This window comes from Diospyros lotus, chromosome 11 (genome assembly GCF_014633365.1).
Source record: "Diospyros lotus cultivar Yz01 chromosome 11, ASM1463336v1, whole genome shotgun sequence".
Classification (NCBI taxonomy): domain Eukaryota; kingdom Viridiplantae; phylum Streptophyta; class Magnoliopsida; order Ericales; family Ebenaceae; genus Diospyros; species Diospyros lotus.
In genome coordinates, this window is record NC_068348.1 from 3,602,914 (window position 1) to 3,622,319 (window position 19,406).

The 19,406-nt window shown below is 34.1% G+C and overlaps 2 protein-coding genes across 2 annotated transcripts; one reads left to right on the forward strand and one right to left on the reverse strand.

Moving 5' to 3' along the window:
- Positions 1-3,355: 3,355 nt before the first annotated feature.
- Positions 3,356-6,508, forward strand: LOC127812638 (uncharacterized). The gene is made up of 2 exons (XM_052353124.1): positions 3,356-3,656; positions 6,278-6,508. Exons 1-2 carry the CDS (start codon positions 3,404-3,406, stop codon positions 6,358-6,360), a joined length of 336 nt encoding a protein of 111 aa, XP_052209084.1. The 5' UTR covers positions 3,356-3,403; the 3' UTR covers positions 6,361-6,508.
- A 5,411-nt stretch (positions 6,509-11,919) lies between these two features.
- LOC127813754 (uncharacterized) lies at positions 11,920-19,024 on the reverse strand. The gene is made up of 6 exons (XM_052354892.1): positions 18,672-19,024; positions 17,271-17,332; positions 16,825-16,960; positions 15,305-15,377; positions 12,851-12,916; positions 11,920-12,473 (listed from the first exon to the last, which is right to left on the reverse strand). Exons 1-6 carry the CDS (start codon positions 18,890-18,892, stop codon positions 12,258-12,260), a joined length of 774 nt encoding a protein of 257 aa, XP_052210852.1. The 5' UTR covers positions 18,893-19,024; the 3' UTR covers positions 11,920-12,257.
- Positions 19,025-19,406: the final 382 nt, after the last annotated feature.

Sequence of the window (19,406 nt, forward strand, 5' to 3'; positions counted from 1 at the left end):
TCCAGTTGCCATTTCGGCCACTTTTGCTGCCAAGAAACAGGGAGTAAATGAGAAAGAGGAAGAGAGAAATTAAGGGAGAAGATGAAGGGCTCGCGAGCAGCAGTTGGGAAGGAAGAAAAAGTGAGGAAAATGAAGGGATTTTGGTGATTAATTGATGTTTAAAATATTTAGGTAAGTGTGTACAATTTATATAAGTGTTATATGTTTAAATCATGGATTTTATACAGTTAGATTATACAGTTTATGCGTTAGAATTAACTAATTTAAGTTACGATTGTATTATTTGATAGGAAAAGTTTTACTTTGCATCGGGAGCTCAAGAGATGCTGAAATCAGTCGTTTTCAGGCAAGCTCCGAACCCTCTCCTTGCGTTATTTATTTCCCGTAAAAGCCTTCGAGGTTTCTTATACTCTAAACCCTCCCTCACCTTGAATCGGTTCCACGCATCAATAACAATAATCCGCGTGGTAACCACTTAATGACTTTTATTTTATTAATGAGTTTATTGTTAATGGAATGAGATAAGCAATGGCGTCATGGTGTCTTTTATTACAACCGACACGGAGTTTCGTTTCGCTCCGCTTTCCTTGGGAATGATGCCATACCCGTTGGGCTAGGTTCTTAGAAAAGTTGTCTATGGTTTAATGGGGTTTTATTAATAATTTATTATGTATGTTGAGATGGCTTTATGTGAATGAAAAGTGACGAGAATGGTATCACGATGTTATGAGGTTATGTATATGAAGAGTTATAAGTATGGAGAAATGTTATGCAAGATTAAGCTGGGAAGATATAAAGTTAATAGTGTCAGTAAGTGTGTTTAAGGGTATGGGTACAAAGCCACTGACTGTTGACTGTGGGTCGTGGTAGTTGATGGGTAGATGTATGGGCGCCAGTCATCGGTTGTTACGATAAACGTTAGACGGCCAGAAGAGCTGATACTCCAGATTCCCGCCTTGGTTTGTGCATTTCATGATGTGTGTGCCACAAGGGGCTGGGTTGCATTCACGTGGGGACATGCTTTGTGTGTGATGGGATGTGTGAGCATTTACATGACCCAGTTGGTCTAAGAGCCAATTTGGATACCCTATGTGAGCATATCCATTTAGAGGTATCTCGCATGTGTGAATTCTTACGTGGGCGTTAGTATGGCCTGATGCTTGGTTTATGGGGGCCTTGTCATCACGTTTATGCTACAAAAGCCGTTACATTTCTTATTTGTTGCATGGTGAGAATGTGCGTTTTAGGTGATAAGTATGGGTGGTAGGCGTGGTCACGGTAAGACCTTGGGGTGAGACTCACGGTGGTGTGGTCCACGATAAGACCTTGGGGTGAGACCTACGACAACATAAAGACCTTGGGGTGAGACCCACGGCAACTTAAAGACCTTGGGCTGAGACCCACGGTAACAAAGTATGTTGTGAGCGACAGGAATAGACATGTAAGGCAAATGGTATGGAATGATAGCCTATAGAAGGCTGCCAACAGGTATGTATGTGGGACCCGGGTGCTAATGCGTGACTTATGTGGGCCCCTGGTTCCTTATGTGCAGTTAATTTTATGTTATGCATGTAGAAGTAAGGCACGTATGGATCATGACATGGTGTGACTGCATTGGTATGAATTGCATGGGATGTCGTGGGAAGAGTCCTATCCTAATCCCTCAGCCTTTCTTTCTAGAGCTTGTTGAGTCTCGCGACTCATGTTGTTTTTCCATCATTCCAAGTAAGAGAAACGCCTATGATAGCAGGTACGTTCATTGGGGTTTGGGTCCAGACCGGCGTGTCATGGTAGCAAGTGCAAAACTCTCACAAAACTAGATCCTGGGCGGTCATCGAGTCTTTGATAAGCTTAACGTTTACATTTTTTTGAGATTGTCGTATGTTGTGTAAGCCCTGGTAGGCCCAAGAGATGAATGGTTTTGTAAAGATGTTTATGAGATGTTATAATAAAAAGAGATTATGATTTTAATAGGGATTGTGTGTGAGTTGTAGATGCATCATTGTTCGATATCATTTAAATAATGACCATCTCACGGATCCTCTATCCGCGGTAAGGGCTTCGAGAGGCGCGCCGTTACAGCCAGAATCCTCCCTAAGTTAAAAAATGAGGAAAAAAGTGCTTGAATTCATCTCCAATGCAACTCTCTATATGTCTTGTCATTTTTCAAAATTTAGCTTTGGTTAAAATGACTCCTTATAGATGAGAAGCTGAAATTTGCTCCCTATTCCATTTTATATATATTGAAGTATTGAGTGAATTATATTTTATGTATTTGATTATTTTTTTTTTATATGCATGTATTTAATTATTTTGTGTATTTGATTATACATTTATTTGTATGTAAATATTTAATTATTTTGTGTATTTGATTATATATTTTGCGTATGCATGTATTTAACTATTTTGTGTACTTGATTATTTATTTTGTGTGTATTTGATTATTTTGTGTATTTAATTATTGATTATGTGTATGTGTGTATCTCATTATTTTAATGTAATGTGTATGTGTGTATTTGATTATTGATTATGTATATTTAATTCATTTTGTGTATTACATAATTTTTCTATATGTTTTAATGTAATGTTTTGAAATTGATCCTAAAAATGAATGTCAAAATTACTCAATTAGATTATTTAGTGTTGTATTTAAAATAATAATTATTATATCGCAAGGATAGTATTTATTTTTGTGATTTTTTACATAGTTTGACAATTAAATTTTGAATTATGGAAATATTTTAAATAATTTTGTTAAATAATCATTTTTAAAAAATATTAGTAAATTTATTTATAAATATATTAAATATTATAAAAATCTAATACAGTCATATTTATTATTAAATTATCAAATAAATAATAAAATCATATAATAATAAAAATTATAAGTGAGGTAAAATAAATAGAATTAAAATTTATTAATAAATAAGTAGGATAAAGAGTGTGATAGAGAGGAGAATAGAAAGTGTGATTAGAACACGTATAATTTTTTAGGTAAAATCAGAATAAAGAGTGAATTATTTATAATATAATAAGAAAAGAGATAGGGAGGGGTTAGAGATGGCCTAACAATATATTCGTTGCTGTTTGGCTGCTGGACAAAGTGGATTCTAAGCATAAATGATAAAAAGGAATCCCACTTATTATTACCTTCCATCAGTTATGTATATACTCGCAGTCTCGGCTCAAGCAATCCCATGTATAATTGTTTGAAATTAAATCACAACAGGGAATTTTGTGTCTCAGTAAGAATATATTCGGTGCTGTTTGGCTGCCGGACAAAGTGGATTCTAAGCATAAATGATAAATTGAACGTGAAGGAACCCCAGTTATTATTATCTTCCACCAGTTATGTATATATTTGCAGTCTCGTCTCAAGCAATCCCAAATTAAACCATTTTCCATGGACTCAGTGCAGCCTGAAAAACCAGCCCCTGAAGACAACCTTCAACGCAGAAATGGCAACGAAGTGAAAGAGAAGGGTCGTTCTGACGCCTCGGCGTCCACTGGGCATGATTCAACCATTACTCGTACAGGCCAAGGCTACTGGACGCTTAGCATGGGGAAGAAAAAGAGCAGCTTTAAAGCAGAAGATGACGACGACGACGACAGCAGCGGCAGCAGTAGCAGTGAGAGTGAAGAAGATGAGAAGGAAGGTATGCGTTTGTTTATGATCAAGTTCCCATGTGATTATATAAGATTGTCTTGAATTTAGATTTGGGTAATTTAGCCTCAAATATGATAAGATACAACACGATCCAAGAATATATTGACTTGGGAGTATGAACTAACATGCGTAAGAACAGCGCGACTCACAATATTACTATGTTCTGGTGACTGTTGATTAAAAAGGAGATTCATCATCACTTATTTATTTATTATGGCAGTGTTTGTTAAAATAAATAAGGTAAGATTGTATTAAGATGTAATTGAAATATTTTTTGAATCAAAATATAGAATGGTCAAGATAAATTTTGGGAAACATTTTAATATTTTTATCAAACTATTTGTTAAATTTTTTAGAATGTACTGAAAGACATATACTTCATTTTTTTCTTATTTATAAGGTCTAAAATATATTTATCTTGAAGAAGAGAGAGATAAGTATATCTGAAAAATATCAGATAAGAAGCCATGTGACTTCTTTTTCAAGAATCATTAGATAAATTTAACGAATATATTACAAAGTACAAAAATTTAAAATACTTTCTATATCTTATTTTTTTTAATCTATATTTTAATTGACAAACACTACCTATATTTAATCTCTCTAGACAATTGATGCCATGAGATAGCCAACCCCCATGTTTCTTTGCTGAATGTTAAATGAATCCATGAAGATCCAGAGTGCATCAGCTTGGGCACAGATCCAGTTTTGTTAATATGTTGTTTTTGTAATTTTGGGGGGGGGCTATTTTGAGAATTTTTTTTAAAATTGTTTTCCTAAACGAGTTTATGGAACACATTGTAGCAATTCATCAAGATCTTACCAAAAGATATGATCTAGATAATTAATTTTATCCTTTTGGGCATGTGGGTGGCTTGGGCAAATAAAACAAAAGCCAAATACATATTTTTGTCCCTAAATTTTTATATTTTTTTATAAAACTCTAAACTTTTTGAGTATGTGTTCTTAAACTTGCAAAATCACTATATTTAAACACTTTTTAAACATCTGCAACACATGTGCCTCCTTTGAGCACTTGGGAGGCAAAAATTAGCTAACAGAAAATGAAAAGCCAACAATGGGCTTCAAAGATCGAGACCGACAATGGACTTCCAAGAACTAGTGATGGGGTGGGTTTTGAAGGATAAAGCTATTTGTACAGAAGGAGGTGTACAGATAGCTAGTGTACAGGTAGCTTTACAGAATTATGAAATGACCAAATTATCCCTGATTTGTTCAACCCAACACACTTTCTCTCTCTCTCGCCTCGCCTCTCCTCTCCTCTATCTCTCTCTCGCCTCGCCTTCACCACTTGCCGATCATCACCGCCCACTGCACCACAGTTGATTTAGGTGGTCGCCAATTGCTGGAGGTTGCAGCAATGAGGAGGCGAGGCGGCAAGGCGCAGAGGCGAGACGACAAGAGGCGGCGAAAGGAGACAGGAGGCAGTGAGGTTGCAGCTGCAACAGGAGGCGAGGCGTTGGCGAGGTTGCAGGGGTGGGCGAGGCGACAGTGAGGTTGCAGGCAAGGGTGAGGCGAGCAAGGAGAGAGATAGAAAGAGAGAGAGAGAGAGGGGTGAACAAATCGCGATATATCGTAATTTTTCGATGTCAAAATCTCGTGATATATCGCGATTTATCGTGTCTGTAAAGGGGTTATGTGAACCCCTTTTGTAGGAATAGTGTGACCCGGGTTTTGAAAGAGAATTAAAAGAAACATAAACCCAAAACAAAAAAAGAGAAAAATGGGGTAAGTTTCATCCAAAACTGGGGGAGTTTGTAAGGTCAGAGGCGGAACGTTGCAGAGTCACCACAATGGCGAGGTGAAGTTCCAGACCATCAAAGAATTGGGCAAAAGAGGAATATTGGTGAAGCCACAGAGACGATGGCTGAAGAAAGGATGGAGATTGATTTTCTTGGAGTTGAGTTACAGGGGAAAGGAAGATGATGGCGTGGGTCTCTTCATGGCTTCGCTGCAAGCATTGCATTGCTCGACGAAGGGGACTATAATATCATCCGCAACGACAAGGCTTAGAGAAGAGGTTAACGATAGCGCCGGTGCTTGTGCTGGTGTTGAAGCCGTCAACTTCCTCAATATCTTGGAATTCCATCATTGGTTCTTGAAGTCGATTTTGGTCTTTGAAGTCCATCGCTGACTTTTTCATTTTCTATCGGCCTGTTTTTGCCTCTCAAGCACTCAAATAAGGCACGAGTGTTGCAGATACTTAAAAAGTGTTTAAATTTAGTGACTTTGTAAGTTTAGAGGCACATTTGAAATCTCAAAAAAATTAGGATTTCATAAGAAAAAAAATAAAAGTTTTGTAGTAAAAATATGCATTTGACCAAAAGAAGAAGAAGAAAAAAAAACTATAAAGAGCCATCTGCGAGAAGTCAACAACATAATAAATTTTAAGTTACTACATCTCTCAAAAATTAAGGTTGTGGGAGAGGGAGGGTTATGTAGTTGGGTTGGAATAGTGTATGTATTTGAATGAGTGTGATCAATTATTTTTTGATAAGTAAGAATAAATGACCAATTATTTAAAATTGTGGTGACATATAAACATATATATTCATTCTAATGTGTGTGTGTGTGTGTGTGGTCTGGCAGTGGTTGGACCAAAGCAGAAGCTGAAATGGGAGATGACGATCAGCAAAAAGAGAGTCGACGGGAGATCAGCCAAAAGAGAATGAATGAATACACATTACCAAAATAAATAAATAAATAAAAGCCCCCACCCCCTCAAATTAATGGGTGGTGGACTGACTGGACTGGACTGGAGATAAGTTGCATCCATCCTCTTTCTACTTAAATAAATAAATGTTATGTTCTTACCTTTTACTAGTCTCTTTCATCTCAAATGGTGGGTCGATTTATATACATACACACATATATATATATATAAAAATATATTATTTGTTCAAATAATTGGATTATCAAGAGAATGACCGACAATATCAAAATTAAAAAATGCTCTCACCTAATTTTCCGCTACTGCCCCTGGATGAAGCCTGGTCTACATTCATGATTGATGAAGTCTGATGATGAAGCTCGACGATTCATGATGAAGTCCAATCGGATTTTATCATCAGATGAAATTTGATTCAGTCATCGAACTTATATATCTCGTCAGTACATATAGCACAATCCATATATATATGGGTTAAAACTTAATTGTGTTATTATTTATTAGTTTTATGTCCTTTTATTATGTTCTAATTCCCACATTTAACCAACCATGTGATATCGGAACCGGACCTCAACCTTTGCCTTGCCTCCTCAAAACAACTTCCAATCAATTCAATTGTCGCAAAAGTACCACCAACTCAATAACAAAGTGAAAAAGAAAAATCATGTCCCTTGGGATTGCCCAATGATTAGCAAGAAGTGGTGGACGGCCTGACTTTTTATGTTCGAATCCACTTCCTGCACAACTATTATAAATCAGACTCAAATTTACCTCTTCTATCGAAATCGTGGGATTGAGCAGCGAGAACCCCTGTAAAGGAAGGCATCCCAAGTGAAGAAGAAAAATCACGCTCAATAATTAGTATATTAAACTAAAGGAATATGAAGGCTATCTCCAACTTGATTTCTATTCTATTTTTTTATTATATTACAAATAATTTTTTTATTTTAATTTTATTTAAAAAATTATCCATACTCTAACCACACTCTATATTACCTTCTCTATTTGACTCTTTATTTTATTTATTTATTAATAAAATTCAATTCTATTTTTTTACCTTATTTATAATTTTTACTATTATAAAATTTTACTATTATTTTATAATTTAATAATAAATATGACGGTATTAAAATTTTATAATATTTAATCTACTTTAAATAAATTTACTAATATTTTTTAAATACAATTAGTTAACAAAATTGATTGAAATGTTTTCATAATTCAAAATTTAAAATTTTAATATGTTAAAATTAAAATTTCAACAACAATCATATTTCAACGACTGTATTATGTTGATTTGTAAATTTATTTTCTAAAGACCTCCATAATTTATCAACAACTAAGAAATAGTTGATGACTCATCTCCAGCTTGGTTAGTGGACAATCATGGAAAAATTAGGTAGATGTTTGGTTAGTGATAATTATAATGTTCGGTTAGTGAATTTGTTTAAAATTATGTAGTTGTGCTTGATTGCAAAGGCCTATAAATAAGCACTCATCTCTTGTGTTGTATCATCAATTGAAGAATTTTAAGAGTTATCAATAAGAGTAACAAGCTTTCTTATTCTTCTTCTTGAGTGAGTTGCATAAATTTAAAGGGTTTGATTGTTTTTGAGTGAATTTTGATCCAACAAAGCCAATAACAATATTCCAACGGTTATATTTCAATGGCTATATTCCAACGAACATATTCCAACAATTTATAAATAGATGATCCATTTGATCAAAAAAATTACAATTCACAAATCTAAAACACTAACTCTCATCACCAATCTTTAATAATCTTGCATTAGCCATCATGTCCAACATCTGTATGTTCCTTCGAATGATCCATGAAGAACTTGAAGATGATAAGGCTATTGCTACAGCTTTAGTTGAATACTATATTTAATCTATGAATCACGACTTCGTATCATGTCATCGTGGATCTGTGATAAACCACTATGTCATTAATCGCAATAAAGTGAAGGTCATGAAAGATTTTATTATGACTATTTTGCTAATTCCCCTACATATCCACCACAAATATTTCGTAAAGGATTTTGTATGTGTCAATCATTATTTCTACGAATTCAAGCAGCAATTGAATTACATGATCAATATTTTGTTAAAAAATTTGATGCCGTAGGAGTTCCTGGATTATCATCACTCCAAAAAATTACAGCTACATTAAGGATGCTCGCATATGAATCACCTGCAGATGCTATGAATGAATATGTTAGAATTAGCGAAAATATAGTAATAGAGAGTTTGAAGAGGTTTGTGAAAGCAGTAGTTGAAGTATTTGACGAGCAATATTTGAAGCGGCCAAATAGTATTGATATTGCAAGGTTAATGATTGCGATTGAGTAGCATGAGTTTTCATAAATGTTGGGTAACATTGATTGTATGCATTAGAAGCGAAAAATTGTCCAACTACATGGCACGGAATGTATACAGGTAATGCCCGTGAACCAACCATTATTTTGGAAGCAATAGTTTCTTATGATCTGTAGATATGACATGCCTTTTTTGGATTATCGAAATCATTAAATCACATTAATGTGCTAGATAGATCCCATGTATTCTCAGAATTGGCAGAAAGTCACAATCTTGAAATGAAATATATTATCAATGGACATAAATATACCATTAAATATTATCTTGTCAATGGTATATATCATTTGTGGCATACTTTTGTTAAAACCATTCTATCTCCTCAAGGGAATAAGACTTTTTTTTGTTGCAAAACAAAAGTCCACTAGAAATGACGTCGAATTAGCATTTAGAGTCCTACAATCACAATTTGCAAAAATACGTAGACTAAGATGTATGTGGGATGTTGAAACACTCAAAAATATAATGACGACACGTATAATATTATATAATATAATTAAAGATAAACATGATATAATTCATGAAGATGTAAATTTCACCTATGATATAATTGCTGGCACTCCAACAATTGAATTGTCTCGCAATCGCACAAATGAAGTTATTGAGTTCATATATGTTCACCATTAATTTTGAGACAAACAGATTCATATGCAACTCCAAAATAATCTTGTGGAGCATTTGTAAAAATTGTATGGTAAACAATTGAATTGAAATAAATTAATGTATTTGTTTTCTATTATATTAGACAAAAATAATTCATTCTGAGTCAGCGCTCATAAGAAATAGCTATCAATACTAAACACAACGATAATTGGATTAAAACCAATTCAAGCAAATAAGATAAAAAAAAAAAAAAAAAACAAGTGATAAAGGAAAAGATACATAAATTTCAAGTTAGATGTTTATAAAGTTCACTTGATCCCAACTCCATACATTAATAAAAGAAAAAGATACTTACATTAATCTCAACTCCATTTACAAATGTGGGAACTTTGCAGTTCCTATTTTCTGAATAATTTCGAGTTTGAGACATTTGTAATATTTAGCTTGAAGTTCATCCATATTACTAGTATCAATCCCAATAATTCTTTCTTTATAAAACAGTTGTTCTCACTCTTCCCCTTTTTTTTTTCTAATTTTATCCTATCTCTATCCAGCCTTTGCATCTCATTTGCTTGTTCAATTAATAATATTTTAGACTACATTCTCTTTTCAATCATTTCCATCAACATGTTTTTTATTTCCTAAGTAGAAACTTCTATTACCTTGGATTTATTTTTTCATCCACGTTCTTTTATAGCATCTCTTCCCATTGGCCATTCCAATGAAGACTCATTGCTTCAGATATCAATATCAAACAAGTTCATCGAATCAAGAGGAGATGGTCATCGTGTTTGACTTGCATGCTGAGAAATTTTGGATTTCTTCTTCAATGAAGCCCACGAAAATTTTAGTGCATGTCATGACTCATACTAGTAATGTAGAAATATGAAAGTAAACTGTTTGACAAATCTAATAATAATGTAAAAATAATATCAATAACAATTTCTATCAATATGATATTAATAATTAGCAAGAAAAAGATAACGATAAAGGTTACCTCATCTTCTTTTGTTATACCACTTTCATTTCTGTCACCTATTTAGTTATGATATTCTTAAAATTTGCTCGCAGCAAGTTAGATTGTAAACCAACAATGCAACAATGAATTGGGAGTTCCATAGATTAGAACTCTTTATATTGATGAAAATAGGAATAAACCCTTTTCCCAATACATTTGTTTCCTTTGATCATTACCATGTATAACATTCGTACTAATATTTAACTATGCTGACACAGGTATCAAATCCTCTTGCATTGAAATTTTTTTTTGTTCGTATCATTCCTTGAGTGTTGACTTCGGATAAATTAAGTTAAGACGGAATGGCTGCGATATTCACACACCAATCTTGAATATTTTAGTCAACGTTGAGTAAATTTGTATAATAATATTCATTATTATCTTCCATGACAAACAAAAGACAATTGATCAACGTGCATCAAAAATACTAAAAACTGCAAAAATCAATTTATTTGGGAACTCTAATCACATTTTGTTTGGAAATTCATTTAATTTAATCGTGGGATTATCTTTGAACACTTAATACACAATATAATTAAATACATGTATATGCAAAATGAGTAATCAAATATATAAATCAAGAATCAAATACACAAAATAATCAAATATTTACATACACATAATCAAATACATAAAATAATTAAATACATGCATATATATAATTAATAATCAAATACATAAATCAATAATCAAATATAAAAAATAATCAAATACACACATACATAAACTCAATAATCAATAATCAAAATACACAATATCACTCATTCAATACACACATAAATAAAAAATTCAAAAAAAAATTACAAACCAATCTGGGATGGAAGATAACCAACAAGCCGTAGCAATAGGTTCACCGTTGATTGTTCTACTTGTTGCCGCCACCACTGCTTCCTCTGGTCGCCGCAGCCTCCGCTGGTTGCCGCAATAGCCGAATTTAATGATCGATTTTGTCTTCTGTTGTGCTTGCAACTTGTTTTCTCTGGCTGTCTTCTTCAAATTTGTTATCGCAATGTTTGCACGTTCTCTTCTCCAACTGATGTTGTCTTTGTTGTGTCTGGTTAGCCTCTTCCAATATTGATGGCCATTGTGAGGGGAGAGATGACGAGGATACTCTTGCAAATTTTGTTCGTCACGTCTAACAATATTTTTGAGTTTCTCCGAATTTTTGACAAATGATTTTGGTAATGGTGAGGTCCCCTAGAGGCATCAATTTGGGGTTGGTCGCTATATTTGGCTTGACGAACAAAAATAGCAACCTCGTTGGAGATAGCCTAACTACTTAAATTTGGATTGTGGTTTTAAATTGATACAAAACTCAAAGTTTAAACGTAAAATTGATGAGTTTTAAAATTTGCAGAATCACTTCTTAGTAATTAACCTTAAATTAAATGACTGAAGATAGAAGCTTATTGTGGTTTGCACTGAGTAAATACTCTTTCTTTTATGCACATCTTGGGTCTGTCTAATCCCCCGGTAAAATCATAAGCATCCACCCAGTAACAACATTTCAGGACATGGAAATCAACGGCTAGGGCAACTTCTTTTCTAACTTCCAACAAGCTAGACTAACAAAAGAAACCATCATTTGCCATAATGGCTAACTAGCCCGATGTAAAGAGCAATTTGGCACTTCACAGAAGTTAGAAAAGGATGAAAACAAGGTAGGCATAAACAGAACCACATAGTTTCAGGCCTAACCATCTACAAAATAAGGTGATCTAATAATCCAGACTAGATCATTTTACATGTTTCAAGCAAGTATTAGGACCCCAGTCACAAAGGATGCAAACTGCGCAATCTACAAGAAATGCTACAGATTTACAAAAGACAGCAACTAGCAAAGAGCTGAACAGGCAAGACAGAATATAGATATATACATTCAGATCTTTAAAGTAAATGAGGTTTCACCTTCCTTCAATAGACCTGGAAACAAACAGTGCAATGGCCTGAACAGCTTGATCTTCAGCTTCTTCTTGGGTAGTCCCCTGTGATTGTAGATGCTTCTTCGCAATCTTGAAAGAGTGGTCGCCACCTTCAATCACATGCAACACATTAACGGATTTCATCTTTTTCCTAACAGCTTCTAGCTTTTCCAGTGGACAGAGCCCATCCTTGCTACCCTTCATGTAGCAGAATCATCGGAAAATAAGAAACACAAACATGAGACATAACATAATAGTTCAAAAGCAGTACTTGTATTGATGAAAACACTAGAAAAATGCTGTGGATTGAATGGTAGACAAAATACTATCTTAGCTGGGCCTTGAATCGGTGCTATAATGAGCACTCAAATATCTAAACAACTAATAGTTAACCAATTGCAAAACCTTAGGCCGTCCAAATAGATGATAGCCAAAAGATGAATTTTATATAGTCTAGCAGACACGTACTAGCCTGTACTGCTAACGCACTTGTGGCCCTTGCACTCTAATATGCATTATATACACTGCTATTTATTTTCTTAAAAGATTAAAAGGATGAAGGCAAATAGTCTAACCTGTATAAACATAGTCGGAGCTGAAAGTTGCAGCAATGTCTCATCTCGAACTGCTCCATTCATAGCCTGAAAAAATACGTGCATGCAAACCAAGTAAGATGGCTCACATGTTCAATAATCAGTGAGAAAAAGTGAGAAAAATCATGATTGCGATTCTCTTTTCCAAGTAACATCATATGTCACCCCCCTCTACAGGATGCGTAACCAGTCATGAACTCTAAGCCAAGACTTAAAATTCATGAAGCCTAAAATCCTTCCATACTTACATAACTAAAATAACAAAAAATAACTGAAAATTTAACAATCCCAAACTGAGTCTATTGATAATCCCCAACCAAGTCCATTCCTGCTCACCTGAAAAATATGTTAGGGAGAGTGGTGAGCTTAAAGCCCAATAAAAGTCATCCCACATAATAGATCAATACCAAATTCATACGTATACAATAAAAACAAATTTCAGTTTTAAATATTCACCCATATTTCCCATGCAACAACACCAATAAAGAATCACTACTACATGGTGTACACAACAATTTTCACAACATATAAAGCACCATTTATTCAAAGGAATCACAATATTCAATAATCAATTCAAAGCCCAATAAATATCTCAATACGCAGTATAGCCATGGATCCAGCCAATGTACAAGGGGACCAAGTAATTCCCCTAGGATCTACCCCCAAGTACCTGGTGGACCGTGATTAGAATATATCACCATCTCTTCCTGTTGAGAAACTAAAATGTCAGCATATAGATAGCTAAATTTCAATTGCCAGAGCAACCCCTTGACTTCCCCAATGGTTCCATAATAGTTGATAACAACATGCAAACACCATCAATAATTTTTCAAAATGATTTGATAAATCCCCATTCTCAATTTATTTTTAATTCAACACTTCAAGAATATATATCAATTAACAAAATTGAGAATATTTATTATATCAAAAAAATTTTGAACATGCATGGGATTCATTTGAAACCATACTAGTGCAAGAATAACCACTCACCTAACCCCTTTGTAGAGAAAACCCATAAATATCCAGCAACTTTAATTCTCACTCATGCTCATATCTAAGTTTGATGATTAATCCTCCTCTAAGCTTGTATTTATAAGCCCCTTTGGTTTTATCCAAATCCCTGTTGGTTGTAGATTCAATTTCCCCCTTTATTTCTAATTCTGTAATTAATCATAATCCTTGTCAAAATCCTAACCAGCTAATACATAGGTTTTTCTTCTTTTTTATCCTCAAAATTTACATTAGCAATCCTAATTCCCTTTCAACCAGGAATTAGTTTGTCTCCAAACTTTAAATGAATAATCTCCTATTCTACAAGGAATTGATTTGTTTCCAATTCCTTGATTAATCCTAATCATTATCCTTCTCCATATGTTTTTGATTTATCTCTCAATTATCCCTTAAGTCAATCCTAATCCTTCTCAAATTCTCTTCCAATAATATTATATCATTATGATTTTGTTTTATTTATCAAAGACTTAATCAAGTTTATTCTCAATTCAAACTTCCAGCCAAATAAAATCCCTCTAGAACTATGATAACCCCTTATCTCAATCTCCATTTATAATCTAAACTCAATTCCAATTTCTTTGAAACTTTAAATTATCCTAATCTACAATGGCTTTGAGAAAATCCAATTTCCTCTCGGATTTTGTTTTCGCTCTTATTTGTCTCTTTCAAAAAATTCGAGTGTTACAGCATAAGTAGCACTACAGTAAACTGCCAATCCCAAGAATCATCGGGCAGCTAAGGCAAGCCAAAGACACCATACAGCCAAGCCAACCCTGGAATTCTTAGAAGTTAAAAGCACGCCCTCACCCTTATTATTGAAGTTTTGCAAGATCATAATGCATTTCTAATTTGGCCAAATAAGAGTAATTTTACCCGTCTTATTGCAGAAATATCTAGAGAAAACAATCAACTTCACATGGTATAGAAGCACATAGAACCAGAAAAGGGGCCCTGCTTCATGGTTCCTCATCACAAGATATCCCACAGTCTAGGAAATACACATATAAAGTACTGACTTGCACACCACTAGAATGACTACCACATCCATTATTTCTTGAATCATATAACTTTTCATTTCTCTGGCACATGAGTATCATTCTCAATGTATTACATTAATGTAGGGCACACAAATCAGGGTCTTTTGGCAATAGGTGAAAAGCCAAGCTGATCCAACACATACAGGACTTCTGTTTAACTTGTTGTCACATTTCTGTCAGCATATTCACTTTATTAACAGACCACTGAAATTTACCAAGTGCATATCTAATACTAAATATGGGCCCAGCACACTACCAAACCAAGCATTCATGAGAAGAAAAAGAAACGCAAGGCATTGTCTTAATATTTTACATGCATCAAAAGCCATAAACATGGAAAAAGAACAGCAAAATCAGAACTGTTAGTATCTCATGAACAATGGCCAACCTTTAATGGGTAGCCTAGGCAAACTATAGCTGAAGCATTAACGCCCTCCTCACCAGCCACCATGCAGCTGACCCTACAAATACAGAAAGAAATAAAATCACAATTTATTAAAAAATAAAAAAAAAGATGCATCTTGCATGGGTAACAAAAGTTTTGAGACATCTAATACCACCTTATACAGAATCAATTTTTCTAAGAATATGGCAATGCACATTATCCATTATTATAGGTATTGCTTGCATGGATGCATGATTTCTTATTTTGGCTACCATATATTTATGGATTTCATTTGAAGGGTGTCCCTAATGCACAAGTTTCCCTGTTTTGCAAGGGTCAAGAGAAAGCTGTTTTTCCTATGAAATCGTACCTTGCTTTCGAAAGAGACTATTTCCACAACTCAAACTTGTAACCTTCCAATCACAAGAGAGCAACCTTACAATTGCTATCAAAGCGTGGCCTCATCTTAGGGATGTCATTTATAGATGAGAAAACATGCTACAAATAAATTTATTTGTAAAAATATGAATCATTTATAGCCTGTTTGGTGGTGCTGTGGTGAGAGAAAAAAGTGTTCTTCTATGGTAAAAGCACTTTTGGCTATTTTTTGTACTGTTTGGCCCAAATTTAAAAGTATTTTTAATAATGGAAAAAGCAGTTTTTCTGTGTACAGCAGAGCCAGAAATTTGGAGCTTTTTCTGTACAACAAAAGTAAAAGTAGAAAATAAAATTATTAACAAACAAAATTAACCTTAATGAACATTTAAATTTACAACTATTGTCCATCCTATACATATACAAATATATATACACGTATATAATTAAAACATATATTTTACGAGTATATATACATATATACATATATAGAGTTAAAAAAAAAAATACAGCGGTGGCAGCCGCTACCCACCGTGAGAACCACCATAGCTGGGGATTGAAGAAACCCCCAGCCATGGAGGTTCCATGGAGGTGGTGGCCAGTGGCCGGCAACGGCCTCTGCTGCTTAAAATATATATATGTGCATATGTATACGTAAAATACGTTTTTTAGTGAAAAAAATGCAATAAACGTTTTATCATTTAAAATAATTTTTAATCACAATAAGTAAAAAACATTGAAAGCATTTTAATATACAAACAGTATTAATTATAGAAGAATTTTTGTCAATATCCTTTTAGGTAATTTGATTACTATAGGCACTTTTTCAATCCCTAGCCAAACGTATGTGACAATATTAAAAGCACCTTAAAATAATTTGGCAAAATGCTAAACTACTTTTTATAAAAAGTGATTCTTGTAAAAGTGTTTCTCACAAAAGTGATTCTTACAAAAGCAGAAATTTCACAGCAATACCAAATGGAGCCCTAGTTGCAAATGCCAAATAATTGAAATCAGATTTTTTTTCGTTCCACAAGTAAGACAACCATTCAATATTTGGGATGAGAAAAACACTATTTCAGGCCTAATCTTCTTGCAGCAATCAGTGTGTGCACAAGTGTTTAATTGAAATCAACAGTAACAATTACCTTGAACCCATGGATTTTCCAACCAAAATTAGTGGATGCCCAGGGTACTTGGCAACAGCCTTTTTGACAACCTCCACATGACAGCCAACCAATTTTTCTGCCTTGGGAGGAGCCGCTCGTTTTCCACCAGCGATATCTGCCAACGGGCATTTGACAAATTATGCAGCACCCAGCAGTAATAAGTATAGTAAATCAGTCCCGTAAGTGCAATCCAGACTTCCAAAGATGATTAAGTTGTCTTAACAATGAGATAGCCCTTTATAGTTTAGGTATACTTGCCATAATAATTCTGTGGCTGCCTTATGAAGTATAAGTCAGCATTTTTAGCTTATGAAGTATAAGTCAGCATTTTTAGCTCACTTTAGAAAGTATCAGGACAGAAAGTCTTGAAACTAATAAATAGACAATTAGACAAATTTAAGGTACATTGTTATTAAAAAGCATACATGGATAGTCAAAAGTAACAACTTCAACAGCTTGCAGCCCCTTGGCCAACATGTCCGTCCATCTGCACAAGTTAGGCAAGAGAATCTTTCAGAAGTTTGGCAACGTATAAATTCAAGGAAAGCTCCAACTTTTCTTATGCCTTTAGCTTTGAGTCCATATTTAAATTCTAAGAAAAAGAATAAGTGAGCAACTAAAGAATCTAGAACAATATACAATCAAATCAATTAGTTTAAATAGTTACTATCTTTCAGTGTCCAATAAACAAACCCACAAAAAAACAGAGAAGGACTAGCTGCGCCATTCATAACATTCTAGAATAAAGGCAAGCTCACAATAGTAAATGCATTAAATAGACTGGTAAGTTTAACTTCTGTTCAAATGTTCCTGTAAAGTAATAGAAATGTCCCAACCGATTGAAGTTACCCTATTGTTTCTTAAACCTGTTATGGCATTGATCAGTTGTCAACAAAAAGGTTTCCAAAACTTCCAACTTGTTGCTTCTTTTCTTTTCTTGTTCACCTATTTTAAGATTAGCATGGTTCATATTGAAGATAAGATGTGTGAGACGTGATTAAGATAGTTTGGTCATGTGGAAAGAAGACTAATAGGAGCTTGGATGAAGAGAGTGGATACAATGGAAGAAGTACGGAGGAAAAGATATGGAGGAAGACCAAAAAACTTGGTGGGAGACTCTTAAGCATGATATGAGTTATAAAGGCCTTATAGAAAATCATACTATAAATAAAAATGGTTAGCAAGCTAGAATTCATGTAACCAACCCCACATAGCGGGATTAAGGCCTGATATGTTGTCTTATTCATTTGTTTTCAATGCCTAGCTTGATTTCACAATTACACAACTGATTCACTTTCTCTGCATCAAAATCAAACTAAGAAAATAAAGTACCATAAGAAGAATCAGATATAACAAGTACATGATAGAAAAGCTCTGTCTGTGTTTTCCCTTTCTGTTTTCCCGGCCTTATAGAGCATCTTACTCACCTTATCACAACTTGGAGTGACCCCTTAAAACAGTTATTTCCTTTGTTCTGTTATGTTATTTATCAAAATATACATATGATAGCAGAAAGCTCTGATTGATTGCCAGAAAATGTAGAGAAGAAAACTAAATAGTATAAAATGAAATTCTTTTCAGTCCTTTAAAAGTAAAAAAGAACAAGCGTTTTAACAACTGAAAAAAAAATGAGCTGGAACTTTCTTTCTTATGAGAAAAAATCAATAGAAATAACAGCAAAAATTTTCCTCCCGTCTTTCCCCAGCTTCCCTTAAATTCTCAAATCTTAAAACAAGATACCAAAACCTAAACCTAATCGAAAATCAAAGACCAGCTACCCGCTAGCATTTTTCGTGTATATGCATGTGTATATACACAAAATGTACCTGATCATCCAATCCGAAGAGGACGGGGCACCGGCACCGTGAGCAAAGACCACCAGCGGTGACTTCTCATTCTTCTCCGCCTCGGAAACGGTTTCCGAGTTGCAAATCGTCGCCGCCGTCGTTCTTGTTATCTCGAGATTCGGTTCTTCGTCGTCATGCTGGTTCTGGCTATTACGTTTACGCTTCGCGGAACGTGAAGAAGAAGGCGCCACTGCTGCCATAAAACCTCAAGAAGAAATTTTGAGCTTCGCAAAACCCTAATCTGGATCACCACTTGTTACTTTGGCGCCAAATGTTGGAGGATGGACTCATGCTCCCGCGTCAGCATGTGCACTTAGATAGAAGAGGGTAAATTCCACCGAACCCCTACTAATAAAATAATAAAAACACCACTACATATAAAAAATAACAAAGATTTGGCTTATCACGTACGCTACTCTTTTAATAATTAAAAAATATAATCTTTAATTTTTGATCTACAAAATATTAAAATTTTATATCTTAATTATAAAAAATTATTACTTTACATCTTTATTATGATAAAATGTTAGCGCATATATAAACGTACCTATTTTCACAAGTGACACGCCACTTGGATGTCTGATTAATAGTATTTAAATAGGTTGATTAGTTTATTATACTCCTTCAATAATTAAAAATATAATATTTAGTCTTTAATATATAAAATATCAAAATTATGTATCTCATCAATTAAAATTATTATTTTAAATCTTT

Bases quoted from the DNA above. Each gene is read 5' to 3' on its own strand.
- LOC127813754 (XM_052354892.1), bottom strand. From the start codon at position 18,892: ATGGCAGCAGTGGCGCCTTCTTCTTCACGTTCCGCGAAGCGTAAACGT. The intron at 17,333-18,671 runs GTACATTTTGTG...TAACTTGTGCAG, and splicing joins TCTTCGGATTGGATGATCAG to ATGGACGGACATGTTGGCCA. The intron at 12,917-15,304 runs GTTGGCCATTGT...GTATTTTTTCAG, and splicing joins GCCTAGGCTACCCATTAAAG to GCTATGAATGGAGCAGTTCG.
- LOC127812638 (XM_052353124.1), top strand. From the start codon at position 3,404: ATGGACTCAGTGCAGCCTGAAAAACCAGCCCCTGAAGACAACCTTCAA. The intron at 3,657-6,277 runs GTATGCGTTTGT...GTGGTCTGGCAG, and splicing joins TGAAGAAGATGAGAAGGAAG to TGGTTGGACCAAAGCAGAAG.